The sequence below is a fragment of the Miniopterus schreibersii genome (genome assembly GCF_964146895.1).
Source record: "Miniopterus schreibersii genome assembly, chromosome: 11".
Lineage (NCBI taxonomy): Eukaryota > Metazoa > Chordata > Mammalia > Chiroptera > Miniopteridae > Miniopterus > Miniopterus schreibersii.
Window position 1 is genome coordinate 25,047 of NC_138111.1, and position 23,975 is coordinate 49,021.

General features: G+C 60.7%; 1 protein-coding gene across 1 annotated transcript; it reads left to right on the top strand.

The window, feature by feature from the left end:
- The first annotated feature begins 601 nt into the window (after positions 1 to 601).
- NACC2 (NACC family member 2) lies at positions 602 to 23,721 on the top strand. Its single transcript, XM_081152153.1, has 6 exons — positions 602 to 663; positions 1,814 to 2,759; positions 19,254 to 19,418; positions 20,846 to 20,951; positions 21,340 to 21,437; positions 22,787 to 23,721. Exons 2-6 carry the CDS (start codon positions 1,874 to 1,876, stop codon positions 23,287 to 23,289), a joined length of 1,758 nt encoding a protein of 585 aa, XP_081008279.1. The 5' UTR covers positions 602 to 663; positions 1,814 to 1,873; the 3' UTR covers positions 23,290 to 23,721.
- Positions 23,722 to 23,975: the final 254 nt, after the last annotated feature.

Consider the following 23,975-nt stretch of genomic DNA (forward strand, 5'->3'; position numbering starts at 1 on the left):
CCTGCCCCTCGGCGGGGCTCTGCCAGCTCTGCAGACTGTTTGGAATAGTTTAAATGCCTTGACACCCGGGCTGTGCTGGATGGCGGGCGGCAGTTTACTGGGCAATTCATATGCAAAACTGCACCATAAATTCCAGGCAGCGCCGGTCGCTGCGGCCCTGCGAGCGTTTCCCCGCGTACAGTACAGTATTTCTGCCATCTTTGTTTGCATTGCAGTGAGTCATCAAAAGTCTGTCTTGTACCAACACCCGGAGCCACGCATTCCTCTGGCACCAACAGGCCACTGTTTTCAAAGCCGGGCTGGGAGCTGGCATTTGCTTCGGCTCCCAAATCAAAGGGAGTTATTCATTCCCGGGAGCTGCCTGGATGTCCGTCTGCATCCGGCCCCTTCATTTAGATGCTGCGCGCCGCCCGGGAGAGCCGGGCTGGGTGCAGCTGAGCCGCGGCCGCCCAGCCCCGCGCCGAGACTCTGCCCCCTCCCCCTCCCCCTCCCCTCCCCCTCCTCTCCGGGCTCCTCGCCCTCCCCACCCCAAGGGCTCCCGCTCCGTTTGCTGCATTCCCGGAGCAGCTGGCGGCTGCGGGGCGCAGGCGGCCGGCGAGCGGGCGAGCCTGCCCCTGCCAGGCTGAGCGGGCAGTGCGGGGCCACCGGCGGCAGCGGCCAAAGGTAGGTCTCCCCCGCTGGCCGGTGCCGCCCGGCCTGGCTGGCAACTTCTCCGCAGCGGGGGCACCGGCCCCCCCCCCGCCGCCCACCTGCCCAACTCCGTCGTGGTCCCGGCGCTCCGCCCGCTCTGCCCCTCCCGGGGCCGCCTGGAGCCTCTGCGGCCACCCGCACTTGCCGCCCTCCGGACAGACCGGCCCTTTGTGTGGCTCGGGCTGCGTGGAGTTGAGTCGGCGCCCTCTCCGGCCCGTCCGTCCCTGCCCGCGTTGGATGCGGGCACGGGATCAACAGTGCCAGAGCCCCGTCCCCAGCCCGGGGGCGCACAGCAGCATCCCCAGCTCAGGCCGGTCCCTGTCCCCAGTTTCCCCGTGACCCCTGTAGTCACCTGGGCTTGACCGAGCCGGCGGGTATTGGCCGGCGTTGGGAGCTGGGGGGCCGGGGGGGCTGCGACAGGCTCCCAGCGGGCCCCGCAGCCAGGCTCCTGCCGGCCGGCGGCTCGGGACCGGGAGCCCCTCTGGCCCTAGAGGTCTCCCCTGCAGGACAGGGCGGGAGGCAGGGGTGGCGGAGCCTGAGCCACGGAGTTCTCAGCTCGCTCACTTCCCCGGGCGCCCCACCTGTCCCCTGCGCTGCTGCTCGGAGGAAAAGTAAAACCAGAAACCTAGAGCCTGGGGGGAAGACCCCCCGTGGCACCCTGGGGAGGCTGCACCCGTTGCTCTTGGTTCCGGCCCCTCCCTGGGGAAAGGCGGCGAGGGGCGTCTTTGCTGCTAACTTTTTCCTGGGAAAAGAGTTGCGTGAGCCAGCGAGCGGGTTGGTGCCCTGCCCTGGCCTCCGGTCCCTGCTGCCGGGCGGGCCCCTCGGCTGCTTTCCGCCACGGTGGGGTCTGGCTGAGGGCTCCGTCCTCCGGGGCGTGGGGGCGGGGAGGCGGCTCTGGGCTTCCAGTGTCCTATGCAGCTCTGAGCACTGGCTGGGCCAGGGCCCCCTGTGAGCGAGGTCGGCCCAAGACCTCCAGACAGTTGTAGCTGGAGGGCGCCTGGGAGTGACCGGCAGGGGGGTGCTGGGGTAGAGCGTGTTTGGGGGGTTGTGGGGGCTTGGCCCTGCCGGGTGGGCACTGGGCACCCAGGAGGCTGACCACGGTGCCCCTCGCCCTCTCCCACAGATGTGCCTGCTCGGGCCGCTCCCGCGCTGAGAGTCCAGGGGGCCCGCCAGCCTGCCCGCCATGTCGCAGATGCTGCACATTGAGATCCCCAACTTTGGGAACACGGTGCTGGGCTGCCTGAATGAGCAGCGCCTGCTGGGCCTCTACTGCGATGTGTCCATCGTGGTCAAGGGCCAGGCCTTCAAGGCCCACCGGGCCGTGCTGGCCGCCAGCAGCCTCTACTTCCGTGACCTGTTCAGCGGCAACAGCAAGAGCGCCTTCGAGCTGCCGGGCACGGTGCCGCCCGCCTGCTTCCAGCAGATCCTGTCCTTCTGCTACACGGGCAGGCTGACCATGGCGGCCAGCGAGCAGCTCGTGGTCATGTACACGGCCGGCTTCCTGCAGATCCAGCACATCGTGGAGCGTGGCACCGACCTGCTCTTCAAGGTGAGCTCGCCCCACTGCGACTCACAGACGGCTGTGATGGAGGACGCCAGCTCCGAGCCCCAGAGCCCCTGCAACCAGCTGCAGCCGGCCGCCCCCGGGCCCCCCTACGCCGTGTCCCCCTCCATGCCCATCCCGCTGCTGACCCGCGTGAAGCACGAAGCCACGGAGCTGCCGCCGGCCGCCGGCCCGGGCCTGGCGACCAAGCGCCCGCTGGAGTCCGGGCCCCGGGACGGCGCTGCAGCGGCCGCGGGCGCCGCGGTGGCGGCCGGCGCGGCCCCTCTCAAGCTGCCCCGGGTCTCTTACTATGGGGTGCCCAGCCTGGCCACCCTCATCCCCAGCATCCAGCAGGTGCCCTACTCCCAGGGGGAGCGGACCAGCCCGGGGGCCAGCAGCCTGCCCACCACGGACAGCCCCACCTCCTACCACAACGAGGAGGAGGAAGAGGAAGACGAAGCCTACGACACCATGGTGGAGGAGCAGTACGGCCAGATGTACATCAAGGCCAGCGGCAGCTACGCAGGCAAGTGCCCCGGCCGCCCGCCAGCCGGCGTGGCCGCCTCCGGGCCCTCTGTGGGCACCAGGGCGGACCTGACCCCTCCCTGTGGCCTCGCAGCCCTGCTGGGCAGGCGGGGCAGCCTGGGGAGGCCGCGGGGCTGGAGGTGTGCGGGGGGCCCAGCCAGACGGCAGGAGCTGGCGGGAGCTGCGACCGGAGGTGGGACTGGCCTGGGTCAGTCTTGCAGGGCCTCAGCTGAGGGCTTTAGATTTGATCCCAGGTGAGATGAGAGGCCACAGGAAGGTGTTCAGCTGAGCAAACCCCCTGGCACTAGTGCAGCATGTGGGAGTGGGCTCTGTCTCCCACTGGGCAGAGGAAGAGACTGAGGGCCCCGGTGGACCAGGGACCTGCCAGAGGGCTCGCAAGGTGCTGGGTGACCCAAGCCAGTCGCTCTCCTGCTCAAGGCCTCAGTGTCCTTGTCTGTGAGGTTCCTGGCTCCACAAGCAGCCCAGCAGGCCCGTTGACCTCAGCCCTCTCTCCACCCATTAAGGCCAGAGATTCCCCTGTACCCATCCCGTCTGCCACCACCTCCCTGGGCCTAGCACCAAGGGACAGGCCAGAAAGTGCCTGTTGAACTGAATGAGCTGCCCCAGCTTAAGGGGGGCTCCCCCACTCGGGACCTACAAACCCGAGATGCCCTCATTTGAGATGCCTGGTGCTGTGAACTGCGTCATGGTCCCTGGAGAGGGCTCATGATTTGCTGGGCAGAGGGTCCCGTAGTTGGGGCCCCAGATCGGGTGTCCCCCTGCCTTCTGTGTTCCCCGAAAACTGGCTGTGTGCCTGGGCCTGCTGCCTGCCCTGATTTGCATGCGGGGCCTGTGTCCAGTGCACTGGATCCGGACACATGTGCCAGCGGGAAGCGACGCCCAGAGCTGGGGCCCTGGGGGCACTGAGGACTCTTTCCTCCCCGTACCCCCATGTCCCTGAGGGGACGCCACTGCCCCCCCTCCTCTTCCCCCCTCATCTGCTCCTGGATCTCCTGGCAAGGGCTTCTCCATCAGTCCGGGGGGCGGGGGCAGGGGAAGCTGGGTGCTTGGGCCAGCTGGGTCTCAGGGGCGATTACTTCACTTAAATGCGTGTTTGCAGGAATCCCACAGGGTGCTAGCACACAGACCACCTCAGTGGACTTGGCATTTCCTTTTAGTGGTAGAGGAAGCCTGGAAGCAATGGCCAGGCCCTTCTGAGGGCCCATGGGGCTCAGGCTTTGCAGGGGCCTCTGGGAGCCTGCCTGTGTTCTGACAGCCCCCAGGGAGAGGGGGAAAGGGCCACGTGTAGCCCCAGGCTGGGCGGCTTTCATGGCTCCCCCCTTCGCGGGGAGGGCAGGCCACACGGGCCCAGGGCAGACCCCGCAGTCCCTGAGGACTCCATCTCATGCTGCCAGCAGGATGGGGCTCTGTGGGGGGATCAGGGCAGAATCTGCCAAGGCTGGGGGTGGGGACTGCTCTCTGTGGCCCGTCCTGGTGCATGTCTCCCGGGGACCTCCCTGCACTGCACCCCCTGCGGCCAGTGTGGCCTTGGGCTGTGGCAGGTCTGGGAGAGTGAGCAAGGCCAGCTGTCGGGATTGCTGAAAGCTGGTCCACCTGCCCTCTGGCTGGACAAGCCCGGAGCCCTCTCTCCACCTGAACAGTGGTGGCCCACCTGGGTCTTGGGGGTTCCAGAGGAGCCAATGGGATAGTGGCCATGGAAAGGCCCGGGCGGAGGTTGGGAGGCCAAGCTGCCCCGTGACCCTGAGGTGCCTGGGCCTTCTCACCAGCCCCCCCACCCCCATTACTCAGACAAGGGTGTGAGTCCCACTGAGGCCCGGGGGGTGGGCTGGCTCAAGGCTGTGTGCCTGCAGGGGCTCACCCATGTCTTGGGGGAACAGGAGGGAGCCCCGTGGCCGTCAGACTCCCTTGTCACCACCTCCCCAGGGGTGTTGGCAAACTGGAAGACCAGAGGGGGCAGGGTGTGGGGGTCGGTTCTGCCTCCAGCTGGCCCAGGATGCTCCAGCCTGGGTTTTCTCCTCGGTGAGCCCATAAGTGGGGCAGGGAGGGGGTGTGTGATTTCTTGGTTAAAATCTAGGTTATTGGCAGTGACGTCGCTGGCATCACAGGGCGCTGGGCATGCTGGGAAGAGGGTAGTGGGGAGGGGGGCATGGGGGCAAGCCGGCAGAGAGGGGCCTGTCCCCAGAGGCTGGCTGCCCCTCGGGTGCTGGCCCCCTTAGCCCTGCTCCCTCTGTGCCTTGGCCTGGCCAGATCCAGGGACATCCTTACACCCACCTCTGGTGGCCGAGCAGCCCTGGGGTCCCAGATCAGGGATGGGCAGGGCTCTCTTTAGGCTGGTAGAATCTGGAAAGTTCTAAGGACACTCAGAGTCCCTTCTCCTTTCTGGCCTCAGTTTCCCTCCCTGCCAAGGATAGGCTAGGTCTTTGACCAGCAGCTGCTGCAGGAAACGTGGACACCAGTGACCCCATCTGCACCCTCACCCTCATGGGGAACCATTGGCAGGGCCTGTGTGGCCAGCCTCTTGTTTTGGAAATCAAGGGATTAAATATCGCAGATAAAGCTGATTGCCTTTGACCCACAGTGGCCCCGGGCATCTTTCCCGCCTGTTCCCCTCCTGCGTCTCCTTTGTCTCCCCGAGTCTGTGTCACCACCCATTGGTGGAGACACCACAGCGATGTGTCCAGGCCCCGTTGAAAGGCAGCGGGTCATTTCTAACTTGTTGATGTCATGAGAGATGCCACCAGGAAGGCCCAGCTGTAGGGGTGTTGATGGGACTGAGTGGGACTCCCCCCATCTCACACCCCCCCCTCCTCCTCCCCAGGGCATAGCTTGGGGCCTGGCTCCCTCGGGGGCTCAGGTCAGCCTGTGCTCCAGCTCCTGGGGGCTCGAGAGCTGGTGGGTGTCTGTAGGTTGAGGCAGTGGGGTCCTGGGGGTCAGTGTTGGTTCTGGGGTGGGTATAGAGAGCAGGCACCCTGGTGCAGTCAGGGGTCAGCCCCTGTGGCTTCCCTGTTCCCTGGACATGTCTGTTACCCACAGGCTGCGAGCAGTGGTGACCGAGATAATAGGGCCCCTACCCTCACATTGGGGGAGACAGACAGCAAATAAGACCCTGACAAGTATTTGATCATGGCTGGGTAGTCACTGCCACCCCAGCCAAGGGTGGCAATGGGGCAGGGCCAGCCATCCCTTGGCACCCCCCGGAGCGAGACTGGTTGGGGAGGTGAGCATGGTGGGGTGGGTGTGGCACCAGCCTGGGTCCCCTGTCCCGTTCCGTGCGGGGTGGGTCCCTCCTGTGTCTGACCACTTTTCCATCCACTTCGCCCTGGCCCAGCTTTCCCTCGGCATCTGGACTGCAGACAGGGCCCCTCCCAGCTCTGCTCTTGAGCAGATGTTTGAACTGAAGGCAGGTATTGCCCCCTGAGGAAGCCTGAGACAAAGGCACACCTCCCTCTTTAGAAACCAGCCCCGTTAATCCTTTCCCGGGGCTGGGGGAGGCCACCGGGGAGGCTGTGCTGGTTGGTGCACCGTGATGCTGGTGGCCCTGTGTGGTCTTGCTCCCCCGCCAGCTCCCGGGCCTTCCCACTGTCCCCTGCAAGCCGCTCCAGGTTCAGCTCCGTGGGACAGGCCTGCGAGCTTCGGTGGTGCCAGAGTCTCGGGAAAGTTCAGCCTCAGCCCAGCTGTCCCAGTGTCCTGACGTGAGCACACGCCAGGAGCACACGCCAGGAGCACGTCTGTCCCTGGTCTGCCCCATGCCCTGTGTGGGGGGCGGGAGGCAGGGAGCGTGTGCGAGCCCACCAGGGCCAGGCCCCTCTCTGTGCCACCAGCAAGCTCAGCGTTGCTGCCCTCTCACCTGACGGATGTGGCCAAGGCTGGGGTGGTGGGTGGCTGGCCTGCAGCTGCGGTCCCTCCAGCAGGATCTCCTGCCTGCTCAGCCAACGGGATGCCTGTCGGAGGCCACCCCACCCAGGGCTGAGAACTCAAGGCCAGTCACTTGGAGTCCCACAGAGAAGGGAATAGAAGGTGGGATTTGTTCTTGAATCACCCCACTCCCCACCACCCCCCACTGCCTCCTGGCCTGGGCCAGGGTGTCACACTGTTAGAGCCCATCCCAGCCTCTGGTGGGGCCCCAGGAGCCAGGGATGTATTTGTCCCTGGCCTGGCTCGGGTGGCACCCAAGAGGAAGGGGGGAGGTGTGGGCCTGGGGTTGGGACATAGCATCCCTTTTAAAATAACACCTAGCAGCTCCTCTGGGTAAAAGAGGTGCCAGTCCCGCTGTGTCTGTCACACTGAGCACCGAGGAGGCTGCCCCCAGGGCCAGCGGGCACTCCAGGTGCCATCTGGGGCTCGTCCCCGAGAGCCTTCGGGGTGGCCTCCCTGGGTGCCTGCTAAGCTGTGTGGTGTCACCTCTAACCCTCAGACTCCAAACGCCCCGAGACCTCTTAACCCTATTCACCGAGGTGTAACTTACATGCCTAATGGGATGGGTGTAAAACGAACCCGGAGCCTCGGGGTGAGGCGCCATCAGAGAGAACATTTCGGTGGCCCTCGAGGCCCCCGGCCCCCGCCCTCCCGCACTCGGGATCCTTTGGCTGTTCTAGAAGCAGGTCCCATCCCGCAAGCGGAGTCTGGCTCTCTCGCGCAGAGTGAGCCTGGACTCAGTGCCACGTGGACCCGCCTGCCCCTCCCTTTTGTGCCTGAACGCGTCTGCATGCTGTGAAATGTGCCCGCTTCAGTGTGCCGGCGATGCCTTTCGTAATGGTAATCCATCCGGCATCCCAGGCAGCCAGACACAGGACACTTGACTCCCCTGAAAAGTTTCCCGGGTCCTCCCCACCCCGTTTTCTGCCACCGCAGCTTTGTCTTTCCAGAATCGCTGTGAGATCATACAGAACAGCCTTGTTGTTCACTTTTTTCCATGACCAGATCTTGAGATTCATCGTGTGGCTCTAAGGGTGGGTCCTTGGTGATCTCGGTTGCTGCCTTCTCCCCGCCGTGGCTGTGCCACTGTGGCAGACACGTGGGCGCCTCCGGGGGGGGCTGTTGTCACCATGCCCCGCCTGCCCCACAGTGCGGGCTGTGGCCACCCGTGTGCGGGTGGGGTGCCGGGCCACACGAGAGGTGCGTGTTTAACTCCTCGCCGCAGGCAGGTCACTCGTTCTCTTCTTTTTAATCATGAAGGAGGTTTGAATTTATCAAATGTTTTCTACTCATCTGTGGAAGTGATTATGTGGGTTTTCTCCTTAACGTTTCTAAGGTGGTGAAAGCATCAGCCAGTTTTCAACTGCTGAACCATCCTTGCATTCCCAGGACAAGCCCGCTTGGCCACTGCGTGTCAGTTTTCTGTACTGCTGGATTCCGTTTGTTAATATTTTCTTAGGGAATTTTGCATCTTTGCTCGTGAAGGTTAATTATCCGTAGGTTTCCGATACTGTGTCTGGTTCTGGTATCAGGACTTAGCTGACCTTGGTTCCCTTTATTTCTGAAAGACTTGGTGTCACTTTGATGTTGTTTCTTACGCGCTTGGTGGAATTGACTCACTAGTGAGGCCACTGTGGCCCACGGATCTGTTGTAATTGTGGCATTTTTTAAAAAAGATTTTTTAAAATGGATTCTTAGAGAGGGAGAGAGAAACATCAGTGTGAGAGCGAAACATTGATCAGCTCACGCCCCTACTGGGGATCAGGCCCACAACCTGGGCACCCGCCCTGACCGGGAACCAAACCAGTAGCCTTTCAGTGCGTGGGCCGGTGCTCTAACCTCTGGGCCACAGCAGCAGGGCTGGCGGTTGGCTTTTTATTTGCCTTTGGTTTCTCTCTGGCGTCAGTTATTGGATTGACTTTTTTCTAGTGTTCCCAAGGGTTGACTTAATGGTCACACCCCTTTATGCTTCGGCTGTGCCTAGTTACTTGCCTCTTTAGCTTATCCCGGGTGCTCTCTCAGTCCTGCCACACCGTGTAACTTCAGACCCTTCAGACGTGTCTCCATTCCCCCCTCCGGTCCTTTGTGCAGTTGTCATGTTTTACTTCTTCACGTGCTATGAGCCTTATCATATGTTATTATTTTTAGTCGATTTTGAAATTCCGGTACAGTAAAATGTACCCCTTTGGCTGTACAGTCCTCTGAGTCTGAACACATGCCCATGGTCACGTGGTCGCCTCCACACTCGAGATACAGAACAGTGTCACCAGCCTGAGGGCCCCTCATCAGTCCCTTTGCCGTCACTTCCTGCCCCTCCTGCTAACTCCTGGCCTCCACTGATCTGGTTTCTGTCACTTAAAGGGAGTCATGCAGTATGTGGCCTTTTGAGTCAGAAAGCGTTTGAGATCCATTCGTGGTATTGTCTGAATTCGCAGTTATTTCTTTTTTACTGCTGAGTAGTATTCCATTGGATGGCTGAACCACTGTTTATTCACCAATTAAAGGATATTTAGTTTGTTTCTAGCTTTTTATAATTATGAATTAACCTTCTGCAACGTCTGTGTATGGGTTTGTGCACACACTTCTGCTCTCAATCCCCTGCATAAATTAACCTAGGAGTGAGATTGCAGGTCACATGGCGAGTGTGTATTTTAACTGTGTGAGAATCGGCCACCCTAAGTGTCCCAGTTATCCCGTGTTCTCGCCAACACTTGGTTTTTGTCTTTTTATTTTTAAGCCATTCTCAGGGCGGTGGTATTTCATGGTGGTTTTGTCTTTCTGTCTTGTCTAATGATGAACATCTTCCATGTGTTTGTTTGCCATCGTATACCTGCTCTGGTCAAGGGCCTCTTCGAGTCTTTGCCCTTTTTTATTGGGTTGTTTGATTATTGAGTATTGTCGAGTATTGTGCATTCTTTATATTTTACAGATCAAAGTCCTAGGCTGGATATGTGATTTGTACACATTTTCTCTTAGACCGCAGTTGTCTTTCTATTTTCTTGATAGTGTATTTTATAGACATTTTTACATTTTGATGAAGTTAAATGATCAATTACTTCTCTTATAGATCATGCTTTGGGGTTGTATTTAGGTGTTTACCTAAGATTACAGTGTTTTTTCCTGTGTTCTCTTCTAGATGTTATATGGCTTAGGTTACATTTAACCTCAGTGAGTTACAATTAAGTCATGAGGTAATTTTTGTATAAGGTGTAAGGTATGGATCAAGGTTCTATTTTTTAAATGTGGATATCCAGTTTTCTTTTGAAGACATTTAAAATATGAAAAAAAAAAAAAACCCACCTTTTCTATTATATACTTACCTTGTCCTGCATACTTTGTGTGGTTTGGAGTTTCCATCTGGAATCGCTTTTCTTCTCCTCAAGGAATTTCCTTTAGCATTTCTAACCATCCTAGTGATGGACTAGTGATGAATTCTGAAAAACTGTAAAAAGGTCATTATCACCTTTTTAAATAACTTGCTTGATTGCAGTATGATTTATGTTCAATGAAATTAATCCGTTTTCATCATACAATTTGTCACCTTCACTTTTGAAGGGTATTTTTGCTGGATATAGAATTCTGGGTTGACCACTATTTTTTTTCTTTCAGTCCATGTCATTTTCTTGCCTTCTGGGTTGCGTTTTCTCACAGGAAGTTACAGTCATTTGCTCTGTTTCTCTATCTGGAGGGAAAAAAGTCAGCCTGACTTTTTTTTCAGGCTGTTTTTACCTCTGGTTCTGATGTGACTTTCTGTCTTTTCACTTGTATTGGCTCTGCTTAGGGTTTGCTGAGCCTTGACATGAACCTTTACGCCATTATTTCTTCAAAGATCTTTGTGGCCCTCCCCTCCCCAAACTCCATTAAACCTGTTTTTGTCCCTGAGGCCACCAAGGCTCTGTTTACTTATTAATGTGTAGCCTTTTTCCTGTCCAGGCTTTAGACTGAATAGTTTCTCATTCAGCAGTCTTTCCTGACCGGCTTTCCCCTCCTCACCGTGTGTGGGTCTCCCTGTGCCTGCTGATCCTTTACTGGACGCTGGACATCGTGACGTCCACGTTGCTGAGTGCCTGCAGCATGCCGCCCGAGCCTCTCACAGTGGCATTACCTTGAATTTTCTTAATGAGTGACCTTTTCGTGGTCGTAGCACTGGAACAGCTCCTTGGGAAGCGGCTGTTTCCGTCTATTGTCCCACTTTTCCTAGCGACTTGTCTGTCTTCTTACAGCTTTTCATGAGCTCTGTGTGCTCTGAATGGGCCTCTTGTCAGATATGTGTCATAAGTCTCTTCCCCCAATCCACAACCTTCGTTTTCTCAATATAACTTTGATGTAGTCAAGTTTATTGATTCCCCCCCACTCTCTATCAGTAGCTGTTCTTACATTTTGTTTAAAGAAATCTTTCTCGCCTCAAGATTGTGGTGATGTTCCTCTATGTATTTTTTTAAAAAAACACCAAAAACTTTGACTCGCAATCATTTTAGATTTATAGAAATATTTCAAGTTCAGTTCAGAGGATCCTGTGTACCCTTCACTCACTGTAAGAACTCGCCACATTTGCTATATGATTCTTTCCCTCTTTATGGACATGTGTGTGATTTTCTGAACGATTCGAGAGCAGATAACATTTCTTACAAACAAGGACATTCTCTTCCATAGACACAGTGCAATGTTCAAAACTCAGGGCGTTCTGCCCTGGCCGGTGTGGCTCAGTTGGTTGGGTGTCAACCCGTGCACCAGACAGTCGCCGGTTCGATTCCCCGTCAGGACACGTGCCCAGCGTGTGGGCTCGACCCCCAGTGGGGGGGTGCAGGAAGCAGCTGATCGATGTTTCTCTCAAATTGATGTGTTTTTCTCTCTCCCCCTTTCCCTTCCACTCTCTCTAAAGTCAATAAAAGCATATTTTTAAAAAACTCAGGACGTTCTCTCTCAACTGCGTTGTTGTATGAACCAGTCAGGCTTGAATCCCCCAGTTGTCTCCCTGTTGCCCACAGCAGTGTGTGTTTTGGACGCAGTGTTGAGTTCAGACCCAGACACTGCACTTTGGGTGACTGTCTCCGGTTCCTTTATTCTGGAGTCGTCTCCCAGTCTCGTCCCGCACGGGTCTGTCCTCTCTGCCCAGCATGGTTCAGTTATTTTGTGGAATGTCCCTCTGTCCGGTTCCGTCTCGTGATTGGATGTGGGTTGTGGTTTCAACCGGATTCCGCAGAAGCCATGCTGAGCCCGGCTCAGTGTGTCTATCGGGAGGCACATGATACCAGCCTGGCTCGGTGTTGGTGATGCTGCCTTCGATCGTTCGGTTAGGGTGACCTCTGCCAGGTAGAGTTACTGTTTTCCCTTTGCGAGAGGAGACTGTTCCTCACCAGCCTGCACCATCGGTTAGTTAGCGACGATCGCTTCTGTGTTTGTTAGTCAGCAGGTCTCTTGTGGGGAGCTCTTCCCCCTACCCCACGCTTCTTTTTTCTGTTCCTTCATTTATCTCAATTATTTACTTAGTGTTGGTATAGAGGTTTACATTTTTTTATGGTGTGTGTTTTTTATTGATCTCAGAGAGAGGAAGGGAGAGGGAGAGAGAGAGAAACGTCAGTGATGAGAGTCATTGATCGGCTGCCTCCTGCACGCCCCCGACTGGGGACCGAGCCCGCAACCCAGGCCTGTGCCCTGACCGGGAATCGAACCTCCATCTCTGGGATCCTAGGTGGATGCGCAACCGCTGAGCCACACCAGCCGGGCTGTCGTGCTGTGAATATTGTGAATTTGCGCCTTTCCCCGCCTTTCCTTCGTTAGACCTGCTGGAGATTTTCCATCATTCTAGTCTTTTCAATGAACCGACTCGTGGATTGTTTTTCCCCAAAATGTAGACACACTTTAAATAATTATCAGTTCCAGTGTTTTCAGATTTAACCCATTGGAATGAATGTACGTTTTTGGGGGACACCCTGTATATACTTGTACATGGGGTAATCTCACTTTATTTTTTCTTTGAGTTTAATGTGCTCCTTTTCCGAGGTTTTGAGACCCTTTAGATCCTTGATTTCTCGGCGTTTTACAGTGTTCGCGCCCGGGGCTGCCCAGTCCCCGGGCGGCGCGGCCCATTCTGTCCAGCACGTGTCTGTAGGTCGGGTGTGTGCTCATCAGCGCACAGAATTCCCCGTGCACGGGCGCTTTCGTTGGGACCCCTGGTCGTGGGCTGGTGTCTTGTTTCATTGTCTGCTGTGGCTTCTGAACTGAATCCCCTGTGGCCCCAGAGCAGACTCACAGCTCTGTCGCTCTGAGGCTTGTTGAGATGCACAGACGCCGCTCCGCCTGGTAAACTCACCGGCAGCTGAGCCAGGCCTTCGTGGTCCCCGGGCCGCGTGGCGCCCCTCGGGCCGGCCGGGGGCGGGCTGGCCCGCTCCTCCTGCCCCTCGTCTTGAGGCTCCGATCGGTTTGTGGTCACTGCAGGCTGGCCGGTCCTCCTGTGGGATCGGTCCCCCGGTCGCCATGCAGTTCCCTGTGGTGTCGCCAGGCGGCTCCTGCTGCGAAGTCTGTGCCCGCTCTGTGGGCGCAGCGCCCTCGTGCCTCCCGCCTCCCGCCTCGGGCCTCCCGCCTCCCGCCTCCCGCCTCCCGCCTCCCGCCTCCCGCCTCCCGCCTCCCGCCTCCCGCCTCGCGCCTCCCGCCTCCCGCCTCCCGCCTCGGGCCTCGGGCCTCCCGCCTCGCGCCTCCCGCCTCCCGCCTCGGGCCTCGTGCCTCGGGCCTCGGGCCTCGCTCAGATTTATCGGGATGACATGGGGTCAACACAGTTACACAGGTCCTGGCAAGTCTTTTCCATCGTTTCTTTGTGCTTTTGTTCAAGGCTCTCTCTTGGGTTTTGTTTTGTTTTGTTAAATCTTAAGCTGTCATTAGAGTGTTTGGTTCAGCCCGTTTCATTACAATATTTTGGGTTTTACCTCCCATCCCGGAACGGTTCTCGTTTGTGCCTCTGGTCTTGTGGCTCCTCCCTCTCCTCTTCGGTTGATCAGACGTTTTGTCCTGACCGTTTCCCTTTCTGAGATTGTGCTGCACCCGCAGGTTGGAGATTCGGCAGCCGCCCTGACTCGCACCGACCTCAGGTGGGAGCCCCCAGGCCCAGGCCGAGTCCCTGTGGTCCCCGCGCTCCTCCCCATCCCTCTGTCCCTGTCCTCTGGTCCATCCATGTCTTGTGTAAGTTGCATTGTGTCAGTCGGTTCTGTTTTCTCTTATTCCTGGTAACTTTGTATTGAAAGCTGGGCTTTGTGTGGAAACCTAGGGAGCTCCAAGCAGGCTCTTCCTCTGAGGTCTGGGGACCACGGTCAGAGGTCCACGGGGGGGACTGCGGCCTCCTGGGTGGCCCCGCTGCTGGCCACAGCCCTCTCCAGTTCTCAGCTGGGGTTCCCCAAAGCATCTCCTCTTTGACAGGCCCTAAAACCCAACGTTTGTCTATCTACACCTGAGTCACCAAATTCCAGACCGTGTTGTTTCTCGGCAGCTTTTTCTGAAGCTCATCCTACACGTGCTGCTTTGTTGTCTAAGTGAAGCTGGGAGATCTCGTCCAAGGCCTGTTCCTGGGGCCGTGACCCCGCACACTCAGGCCCTCTGGCCCCTTTCCGCTCAGCCCACGTCTGTGCTCCGTCTCCTGGGGGCCCCGCACATCCGGGCAGCTTTCGGAGTTGTTGCTGGGGGTTGGCCGAGGTGGTGGCCCTCCCGCCGCAGGGGAGGCTCTGGGGTCTTACAAGTTAAGTGTGTTGGTCTCACACAGCTGGCGAAACGTAAAGACCGGCCGTGGAAACTTGTGCCCCAGGGGCCCCTCCGCCCCCCACGCCCCTCGGGTTCCACAGCCCACTGCGTCCTGTGTGGTTCGCTCACGGGCGGTGCGTGTATGTGGTTTTATGTAAACACTCCTGGTGCCTGCGGGGTGTTCACAGTGATGAGGGCCGCTCGGTGGTGTGGACGGGGCCCTGCGTGTCTTGGGGACAGCACTGGACGAGCCCAAGCCATTCACGGAGGACAGAGCAGAAAGGGGAGGTCAGATGGGCACACAGAGAGGTGCCGGGATCACTGTGGGAGGTCCGGGAGACCAGGTAGGGCACTTGTGGGGTCCCCCAGGGCCAGGCTTGGGAGCAGGAGACAAAAGCAGCAGAACCCACTGGACCTGGGGGTGGCAGTGGCCAGGGGAGTGGGCTTGGCAGTGGTGGCACCAGCTCAGATGGGGACAGGCTGAGTTGGATGGGGAGACGCCCAGAGGGAGCTAGTAATTGGCCCCATCCCGCTGTCCCGTCCCGTCCCCATCCCGCTGTCCCGTCCCGTCCCCATCCCGCTGTCCCGTCCCGTCCCCATCCCGCTGTCCCGTCCCGTCCCCATCCCGCTGTCCCTGCTCCGTGCTGAGTTGTGACCCGCTGTCTGATGGCTCCGTGTCACCCGCTGCAGGACGCCGGGCAGGTTCCCGCTTGGGGCACTGTGGTCAGAGCTGAGCAGACATCCTCGCACAGGGAGCTGTGTGGACAGTCTTCACGTCTCATTTCTCCGGGGGTAATACCTGGGAGTGGATTTGCCTGGTCACGTGCTCAGTGTAGGTTTAACTTTCTGAGGAACCAACCGGCCGTGTCCCACGTGCCGTGTGCCTCCATCTGCACCAGCTGGGCTGATGGTGCCATTGCTCCAGGTCCTCGTCTGCACTTGCTGTGCTCAGGTTTGTAAGCTTAGCCGTTCTCGTGAGCGCGAAGTGGCATCTCCCCGGGGTCTGATTTTGCTTTGTCCTGGTGCCCACGAGGCGCAGAGCTTTCCACGTGCTGCTCGTTTGGCCTCTGCATCGTCTCCGGCGAGGTGTCTGTACAGATCTCTGGCCCATTTTTAAACTGGGTGGCTCATTTTCTCACTGTTGAGCTTTGAGAGCACTGTGTGTATTTTCTTTCTTTTTTTTTAATTGATTTTTTTTTTTTTAGAGAAAGGGGAAGGGAGGAGGTAGAGAGAGAGAAACATCAATGATGAGAGTCATGGATCAACTGCCTCCTGCACGCCCCCTGCTGGGGATCGAGCCCGCAACCCGGGCCTGTGCCCTGGCCGGGAGTCGAACCCTGACCTCCTGGTTCATAGGTCGATGCTCAACCGCTGAGCCACACCGGCTGGGCTCTCAGTATTTTCGAGACAGGTCCTTTATCAGACCTGTGATTAGCAAATATTTCCTCCAGTCCATAGCTAGCTTGTCTGTTCATTTTTCCCAGGCGGGAGTTTTTCGTTTTGATAAAGTCCAGTTTATCAACTAATTGTTTTTTAGGTTGTGCTTTTGGGGTCATATCTCAGCTTTTAGCTGAACCCAAGATCACAAAGATTTTCTTCTAAAAGTTTTATAATTTTGTGTCTTAGGTTTAGGTCTGCAGCCCCTTTTTGTTTGGTTTTATACGAGGCGGGAGGTGGGGACCAGGGCGCTGTGCGCAGTTGCCTGTGACCGGTTGCTGGGCAGCGCTGGTTGAGGGGGCTGCCGCCCTCCGCTGAGGGACGTGTGAGCCTTGGTCACCGATCAGCCGAGCGAGTTCGTGCGGCTGTTTCTGGGCCACGACAGCCTGTCTCCATCTGCAGGTACTTAGAGTGGGCCTAACAGTTAGACGTGTGAGTCAGCACTTTCCTCTCCGTTCAGTTTTAAGTTGTATTTTCCTGCGTAATTAAGGACTAGGGGTTCGTTTTCTTATTCTGCCGTTTTAGCAAAAGGCATACGCTCCTGTGGAGTGGGCATCCCCTGCCCTGCCCCTGCCCCTGCCCAGCCTCCACTCACACGGGTGGGGCTCCCGGGGGTGCTTCCTATAGCCCCCCAGGGACGCCCTCTGCTTCGGGGGCGGGAACAGGGTTCTTCACGTGGGGCCTCTGACCCCGCAGCTCCCCAGGGGCTGGGCCCTGGTGTGTGCTGCTTGGGAGAAGTTCGAGCTTCTGATCCCGAGTCAGTGACCCCAGGAGGCTGTCAAAGTTCAGGGGTGAGGCCAGCGTGACACACTGACCTGTACTCCTTCCACTCATCCTGTAAAAATGTTTTCTTTGTTGTGATAAAATACACATAATGTTGACCATCTTACCCACTTTTAATATGTTTTTATTGATTTTTTGGGGGGGGGAGAAAAGCATCGATGTGAGAGAGACATTGCCTCCCATGCACACCCCAACCCAAGAATCAAAACCACAACCGTTTGGTGCGCAGGAAGACTCTCCACCACCAGCCGCCAGCCAGGGCATCCTGCTTCTTAAGTGCCCAGCTGAGTGGCACTGGGCACAGTCACACTGTTGTGTATGTACCACCATCCTCAGGACATGCTCGTCCCAAACGTTCACTCTGCCCCCGCGAAAGGCTCACTCCCACCCCCCCAGCCCCTGGTCCCCACCGTCCACTTCCTGTCTCCGGGGACCTGAGGCCTCCGGGGACCGCGTCCGAGTGGGTCGCACAGGATGGTCCTTCTGTGCCTGGCTTGTCCTGCTCAGAATACTGTCCTCCGGGCCTGGTCCTTCTTTGCTGGCTGGACCGTGCAGGGTCACAGGGTCACCAAGGCCGGAGCAGCAGGGCCTGAGGCACATGGGGACCCTTCTGGATCCCCCACTGGAGCCCCTGGAGGGTCCACCACGTGTCCCATGACCCCCTGTGTTTTCTTCAGCCAGCGTGACCTGTCTGCCCAGATTAGCTCTGTTCCCAGCGAGACCCTGGTGACCGTGACTCACCTACCCGCCCCGAGAGCGGTTCTCACCTCCGGCACCACAGCTCAGTGCCCTCTCAGGTGCTTCTCTCCACACTTCCTATGCCAGGTGTTTGGAGCCCACACCCTGGAAACCCAGTGGCTGCTGGTTAAAGGGGGGCCGTGGATGGCAAAGGTCGCAGCCCCGCCTCGGTCCTGGGGTGGCAGGAGGCTGCTGGGTCCCCTGCTCTGGGGACCTTGGTGTCACTGCAGAGTCTCTGCAGGTGGCCACTGCCACAGCCCACCAGGGGCTTCCCACACCCTCACCGTCAGGCGAGAGTGACCCGTCCAGGCCACCAGGGACACGGTGGCCCCATCACTGCTCCCCAGTTTCCAGAACCCAGTTGTAACTCGGGCCCTGGAAGGAGGAGCCCTTGGCAGGCTGGGGCGCGGGAAGGAATTCGGGGCACCTCTCCAGATGCGCCCCCTCGGGTGGGTATTTTTAGCAGGTGCGGCACTGGCACGTGCCCAGCAGGAATAGCGAGTGTTTTGCCTGTTCTGGATCTGACAGTCTCTGGCTCTTGGGGAGCTGGGCTGGGGCTGAGGGAGGCGGAGGCCTGCAGGGCGCAAACAACTTGTGCTGTTTGGAGACAGTGCAGGACAGGAGTGGTGGGTCCAGCGATCTCTCTGTAAATGCCCGGCGGGCGCCAGGCTGCCCGTCTGCTCTGATCACAGCCGGCTGCGGGGAGGGGCAGGCGGGAATTCTGTTTTAAAATGTCACCAAGCGCCCCGGTGATTCTGGGTTGGAAGCTTCTCTGCTGCTCTCTGCTTGCTGATCCCCCCCGACTGTGTTCTCCCAACATGCCTCGTGGGAAATGCCCCCCACACAGTGGTCTTCTCTTGCTCTGCCCCGATCTGGGCAGCTGGGTCTGCTGACTGGGGGGGGGGAACGACGACTCCCTCTTTCCTCCTGGAATTGGGCTGCAGCTGGACTGAAGTCCCAGACTGGCGGGTGCCTCCCTGCAAAGGGGCTCAGCCGAAGGCACAGGAGTGGCCTGGGGGTCCCCGGGTGGGGATTTGGGGCAACTCCAGGCCTAGGTATGGCTGGATCCTGCGCACTCTGTGTTGGCACCCACCCTGCCAGGCACTCCCCCCTTAGTCTCCTGGCCCTTGTGCAGCAGTGGGTGTGGTGGATGCCCAGCAAGTGCCCTCTGGACCCTGCGTCCTTGAGCACCAGAGGGGAGCCCCCACCCCGGCACGGGAGAGACACCGGCAGGCCTGCGGGGGTCAGGAGGGCAGGGTGGGGAGGCGGGGAAGGGGGCGGGGGCCAGGTCCTCTACTTGGTGTCTGGCCCGTGGCGCTTGTGGCCGGGGAACCTCAGAGGGGGCTTCGCCATCCCCCCACTGTAGCTGCAGGGCTGGCTCACTCGGGTCCCTGGCTATCCCCCCCCTCGCCCACAGTAGTTTGTCAGGAACATTCACAGATGCAGCATCTGCCCCGCCCGTCTTTACTGCTGGCAAGTGCTTAGCAGATGCCGATGGAGCTGCCTCTCAGCCAGGTGTGGGCGGTGCAGCCTCCAGGGAGGTGCCCCCTCAACTCACCGAGGCCGCACCCCACCGCAGACCCTGCGCCGAGCCTCTGCCCGTAGACGCCTCCCCGGAGCCTCGGGGGCCTCAGTGACTTGTTTCCGGGCCGGGCGGCACCTCTCACCTGCCGTCCTCCGCTCGCTCTCCCCGCAGGGGCAGGATCAGGAGGGCAGGGCTCCCGGGCCTGGGGGCGGGGCGGGCTCAGAGGTTGGGCACCCGCAGCTCTGACAGGCCGGGGTGGGAGGCAGGGCGTCCCCGTCCCCGTCCCCTGTCCCCGCCGGAGCAGGGCTGCTCGGGGGACCTCTGACGGGGCTGGTCCTGTGCCCGCAGTGCAAGAGAAGCCGGAGCCGGTGCCGCTGGAGAGCCGCTCCTGCGTTCTCATACGCCGCGACCTCGTGGCCCTGCCCGCCAGCCTCATCAGCCAGATCGGGTATCGCTGCCACCCCAAGCTCTACTCGGAGGGCGACCCCGGCGAGAAGCTGGAGCTGGTGGCAGGTGAGGCCCGCCCCCGGCCCGTGTGCGGCGCCCTCTTAGAGCTGTGAACAGTGGACTCATCGCCAGTCCGTCAAGAAAAAGATAGACCATCTTCTGTTTCCTCTGATTTCCTTTAGAAGAACGTGGCCTTAGGAGCGGTTATTCAGTTGAATTAATTTAGCGTTTTAATTGAATCCCCTGGCTGGTCTCGCTGCCGGTGGGCAGGGTGGCAGTCACGGCTGTGTTTTAATTTAGGTCCCAGATAAAACCAAGCCTGATGCAGTTTAGTAGCCCCCGTCCTCCCTGTCCCCCCGGCTCCCAAAGTGCCCCTTGGCCGCGTCCGCGGGGTGAGGGCCGGGGGCCCCGAGCAGCAGCTCCCGGAGACGGGCTCGTCCGTAGAAGAAACAACACAAGTCAGAGCCCACTGGGGCCCGTGTCTGTCAGAAATGTTTATCTTTTCAGCGGGATTTGTTTCTGGGTGTTAAGGCTGCTCAGGGGAAGGTGGCTGTTGATGGCCCTGTCGCCCCGGTTGGCGGACATGGAGCCCTTTGCAGCCATCTCTGCGCTCGTCCCCCAGGGGACCCCAACACAGGCTGCTGGGGACCTGGGGCCTCCCCCGAGGCTTCCCCCGCCAGCTGCCAGATCCCTGGCTCCTGTCTGTCGGTGTTTGGGGTCAGGAGGGGCAAAGACTAGCACCTTCCCTGTCCCTGCCGTCAGCTAGACAGGTCGCCCCCCCCCCCGTGCCCAGCCCGTGACAGGTCTCCCCAAACAAGGGGGTCCAGGGCACCTGGTCTGCTGTTGATTTGAGGCTCCACAGACATGACATGGGTGGGTGTGAGGCCCTCAGGGACACCGGCAGGTCACGACCAGGGCCTGTCAGCAGCACTGACCAGACCCCCTGAGGTGGTCTCCATGCTGAACCAGCTGTGTGCCTCTGGCCAGGAGACCCGGCTCATGTGGGAAACATGGTCAAGCTGGGGAAGGTCCCCCCGTGGCCTGGGGTCCGCAGGCAGAGCAGGGCCTTGGAGGCCCTCCTGCCCTGCCCCCAAGGAGGGACCCGCCTCGCCCCTTTCCCCATGAGGAGGCTGGGTGCCCGCCCTGTGATCGGTCCGCGGAGCCCTCGGAGCCCGGGAGCACTGTGCGTGCCCTTCCAGGGTTTTCACGCTGTTCCTCCGAAGGTGGGGCCCCGCCCAGCCTGCAGGATGCGCCCCCACCGCTCTGTCCGGGGGGACCTCGGGGCAGGACGGAACTCTCCGGGCCCCTGGCTGAGCCGGGAGCTCCCTGGAGGCGGGGAGGGTAGTTTGGGGGCCCCCAAGGCCGCCTCCCCGCTGCGGGGACCCAGGCCCGGGCGGGGCGCTGCTCGGGGAGGTCAGGAGGCCCCTGCGCCCGGCCCCTCCCCACGGCCGCGGGGAGCCGGGGCCGGGCCTCACTGTGTCTGGCGGCCGCAGGCTCGGGCGTCTACATCACGCGGGGCCAGCTGATGAACTGCCACCTGTGTGCGGGCGTGAAGCACAAGGTGCTGCTCCGGCGGCTGCTCGCCACCTTCTTTGACAGGTAGGTCCCCGCCGCCCGGGCGGCCGGCCCCCTGGGTCGCAAGCTGTTTGCTTGTTGAGGCCCCGCCCGTCTGACACCACCCCTCAGTGCCCCCCAGCGCCTTGGAGGGTGGGGCGTGCCCGGGGGCTTGGTGACCCCCGCGGGTCCCCTCCGTTCTCGGTCGGTCAGAGCAGCCCCTGCCCCCGGGGGCTTTCCTCCTCCCGTCCGCCGAAGGGTGTGGGGCTGCTCCCCGCCGAACCCCAGCCCTGGGGATGGGCACCGGGCCCTGAAGGAGGCCGGGTGTCCCCTGCCCACCGCCACGGCCTCTGCTTCTCCGCCCGGCATGCGGGAGGGGAGGCCGCTCCTGCGGTCACCTGGGGCCAGTCTCACTCTTCCCTCCCCCCGCCAGGAACACGCTGGCCAACAGCTGTGGCACAGGCATCCGCTCGTCCACCAGCGACCCGAGCCGCAAGCCACTGGACAGCAGAGTCCTCAACGCTGTGAAACGTGAGGCCCGGGTGCCAGGGGGCGGGAGGCGGGGGAGCCCCTGGACTCAGCCCGGGAGGGTGGCCCGCGCCTGGCCCCGGGAGCCGGTCCCGAGGTGTGCGCGCTGTGCTCTTGGCAGGTCCCGAGCGCGATGAGTTCAGCTGCGAAACTATTTTAATATGTGAAATAGGTCTAATTTTCCTTTTTGAACAAAACCCTTTATTTACATTTGGAGGTTATTTTGAGCCTTTGCCATCTGCTTGGCGGCTCCTGCCTCCCACTCCTGGGCACGTGGGGAGGAGCCCGGCCGTCGCTGCGGCAGACGCCACCCTGTCCGGCACCCGCGGCTGGGTGCCCGGAGCGGGCACACTGACCCCGGGCTCAGCCCCCTGTAGCCGGGGCCACATGATCACTGTCAGTTTCTTGCTTAAAAAACATCTCTTGTTTTAGAGCAAAGAGGGGCCTTTGCCGTCGGTAAAGTGCGGGCCATGGCCAGGCATCCGGGGGTGCGGGCCAGGGTGCGGCCGGTGCTGCCCGCGGCAGGGCTCGCCGTGGGGGGCGTGTCGGGCGCCTGGCCCTGGCTGCACAGTCTTAGAGACCTGGGTCTTGTGGCTCCTGGGGGACGGGGGGGACTCCAGCTGCGGCTTCTTGCTTCCCCGGGCTGGGACCAGCTCCCTTCGACCTTGGCCGGCCTGTGGGTGGACACCCAGGCTCTGCCCTGACTCCTGCTCCGGCCAGGGGCTGATATCTCTCAGGCATATTTGACCAGGCCCCGGATTCCGGGGTGGGGCTGGGCAGAGGGGGAAGTGAGGCCCGGAGATGAGAAGGCGCCTGCCCAGGGCCACACAGCCAGCCAGTGGTCAGGGAGGGCCAGAGCCCCCAAGCCCACTGCTCACACCAGAGCCACGGCCTTGCCCTTAGTGCTCTGACTGTCTCTCCTTCCTGGACAGTCTGGCCAGAGACTGTCCCAGAGCATCGGGTGGCCTGGAGGGCTGAGCAGTGAGAAGGTGACCACTGGTCTGCAGGCTGAGGCCCAGAGAGCACTGGGGAGCAGGACCCATGCCCCATCCCCACCAGCCCGGGAGTGGCCGCTCCAGCACTAAGCTCTCTGACCCCGAGGCCCGTCCAGGGCATCTTGACTCCAGGGCCCCTTGGGAGGCAGAGGTTCAGCCGCCGTGGGGAGTCCCTTGTGTGGCGGCTGCCCTGGCCCTGGCCCTGGCCCTCGCCCTGACCCTCCCCCTCCCCCTCCCCCTCCCCCTGGCCCTGGCCCTCCCCCTCGCCCTCCCCCTCGCCCTGACCCTCGCCCTCCCCCTCGCCCTCCCCCTCGCCCTCCCCCTCGCCCTCCCCCTCGCCCCCGTCTGTCCCTGCAGTGTACTGCCAGAACTTCGCGCCCAGCTTCAAGGAGAGCGAGATGAACGTAATCGCCGCGGACATGTGCACCAACGCCCGCCGCGTCCGCAAGCGTTGGCTGCCCAAAATCAAGTCCATGCTGCCCGAGGGCGTGGAGATGTACCGCACGGTCATGGGCTCCTCGGCCGCCGGCATGCCCCTCGACCCCGAGTTCCCGCCCACGGCGGCCCAGGTGTTCGAGCAGCGCCTGTTCGGGGAGCGGCGAGGCGACACGGCCCCCATCGTGGCCCTGAGAACTGACGCCGTGAGTGTCGACCTGGGCGCCGCGGCCAACCCTGCCTTCGAAGCCGGCGAGGAGGCGGATGGGGCCGGCTCCGTCATCCAGGAGGTGGCGGCGCCGGAGCCGCTGCCCCCCGAAGGTCAGAGCCCCCCGCGGCCCTTCGAGCAGGGCAGTGCCAGCTCCAGCCGGCCCCAGACGCCCGCAGCCAGGAGACCGGAGGGCTCCTATGCGGGGACTTTGTAGAGGGCCGGGCGCCGGGACCGGTACTAGCTGCTTGCATGCGTTACTAATACAAACAAATGTGATCAAGCCACTTACCTACTGAACTGCTGTTGCCTGAAAAAAATGTGATTTTTATTCTGCTTGTATTTAAAATTTATGAAGGAAACAAATGCATTCGTGACACTGTAAACAATTAGGCCACTGGCTGCCGAGCTGCGAGGAAGGCCCCCGAGCCCCTTTGATACTCGAGGTCAGTCTCCAAGTGTAGCTTCTCCCCTCCTTGGGGAGGGGGCCAGAGGCCCCCGGGCCCTGGTGCCCAGCCCTGCCCGAGCCTCCCCCCTCCTGCCCCTCTGCCAGGACGAAGCCAGGGACCCGGGTCCTTACCCGAGGGCCCCACCCACCCCTCTGGTGGCCAGGGCTGGGCCCCCGGGGGCCAAACTCCGCGCTTTCCCCTCCTCCTGAGACAGGGCGGGGGGGGGGGGGGGTCAGGCCTGCGGGCTGGCGTGGGCGTGGGGTGCGAGTGCCGCGTGTGCCTCTGAGCGTGCGTGGGGAGCAGTGGGAGGGACCGCGACGGGCCTTGCTCTCCCTGTGAGGGGAGAAAGGGTTCCTGGCTGTCCCTGTTCTCCGCCCCCGCAGCCCCTCGGTGCACCTGGGCCCCCCTGGCTCCTGCCCGGCTGCCCGCCGCCCTGTGGGGCAGGGCGGGGCGG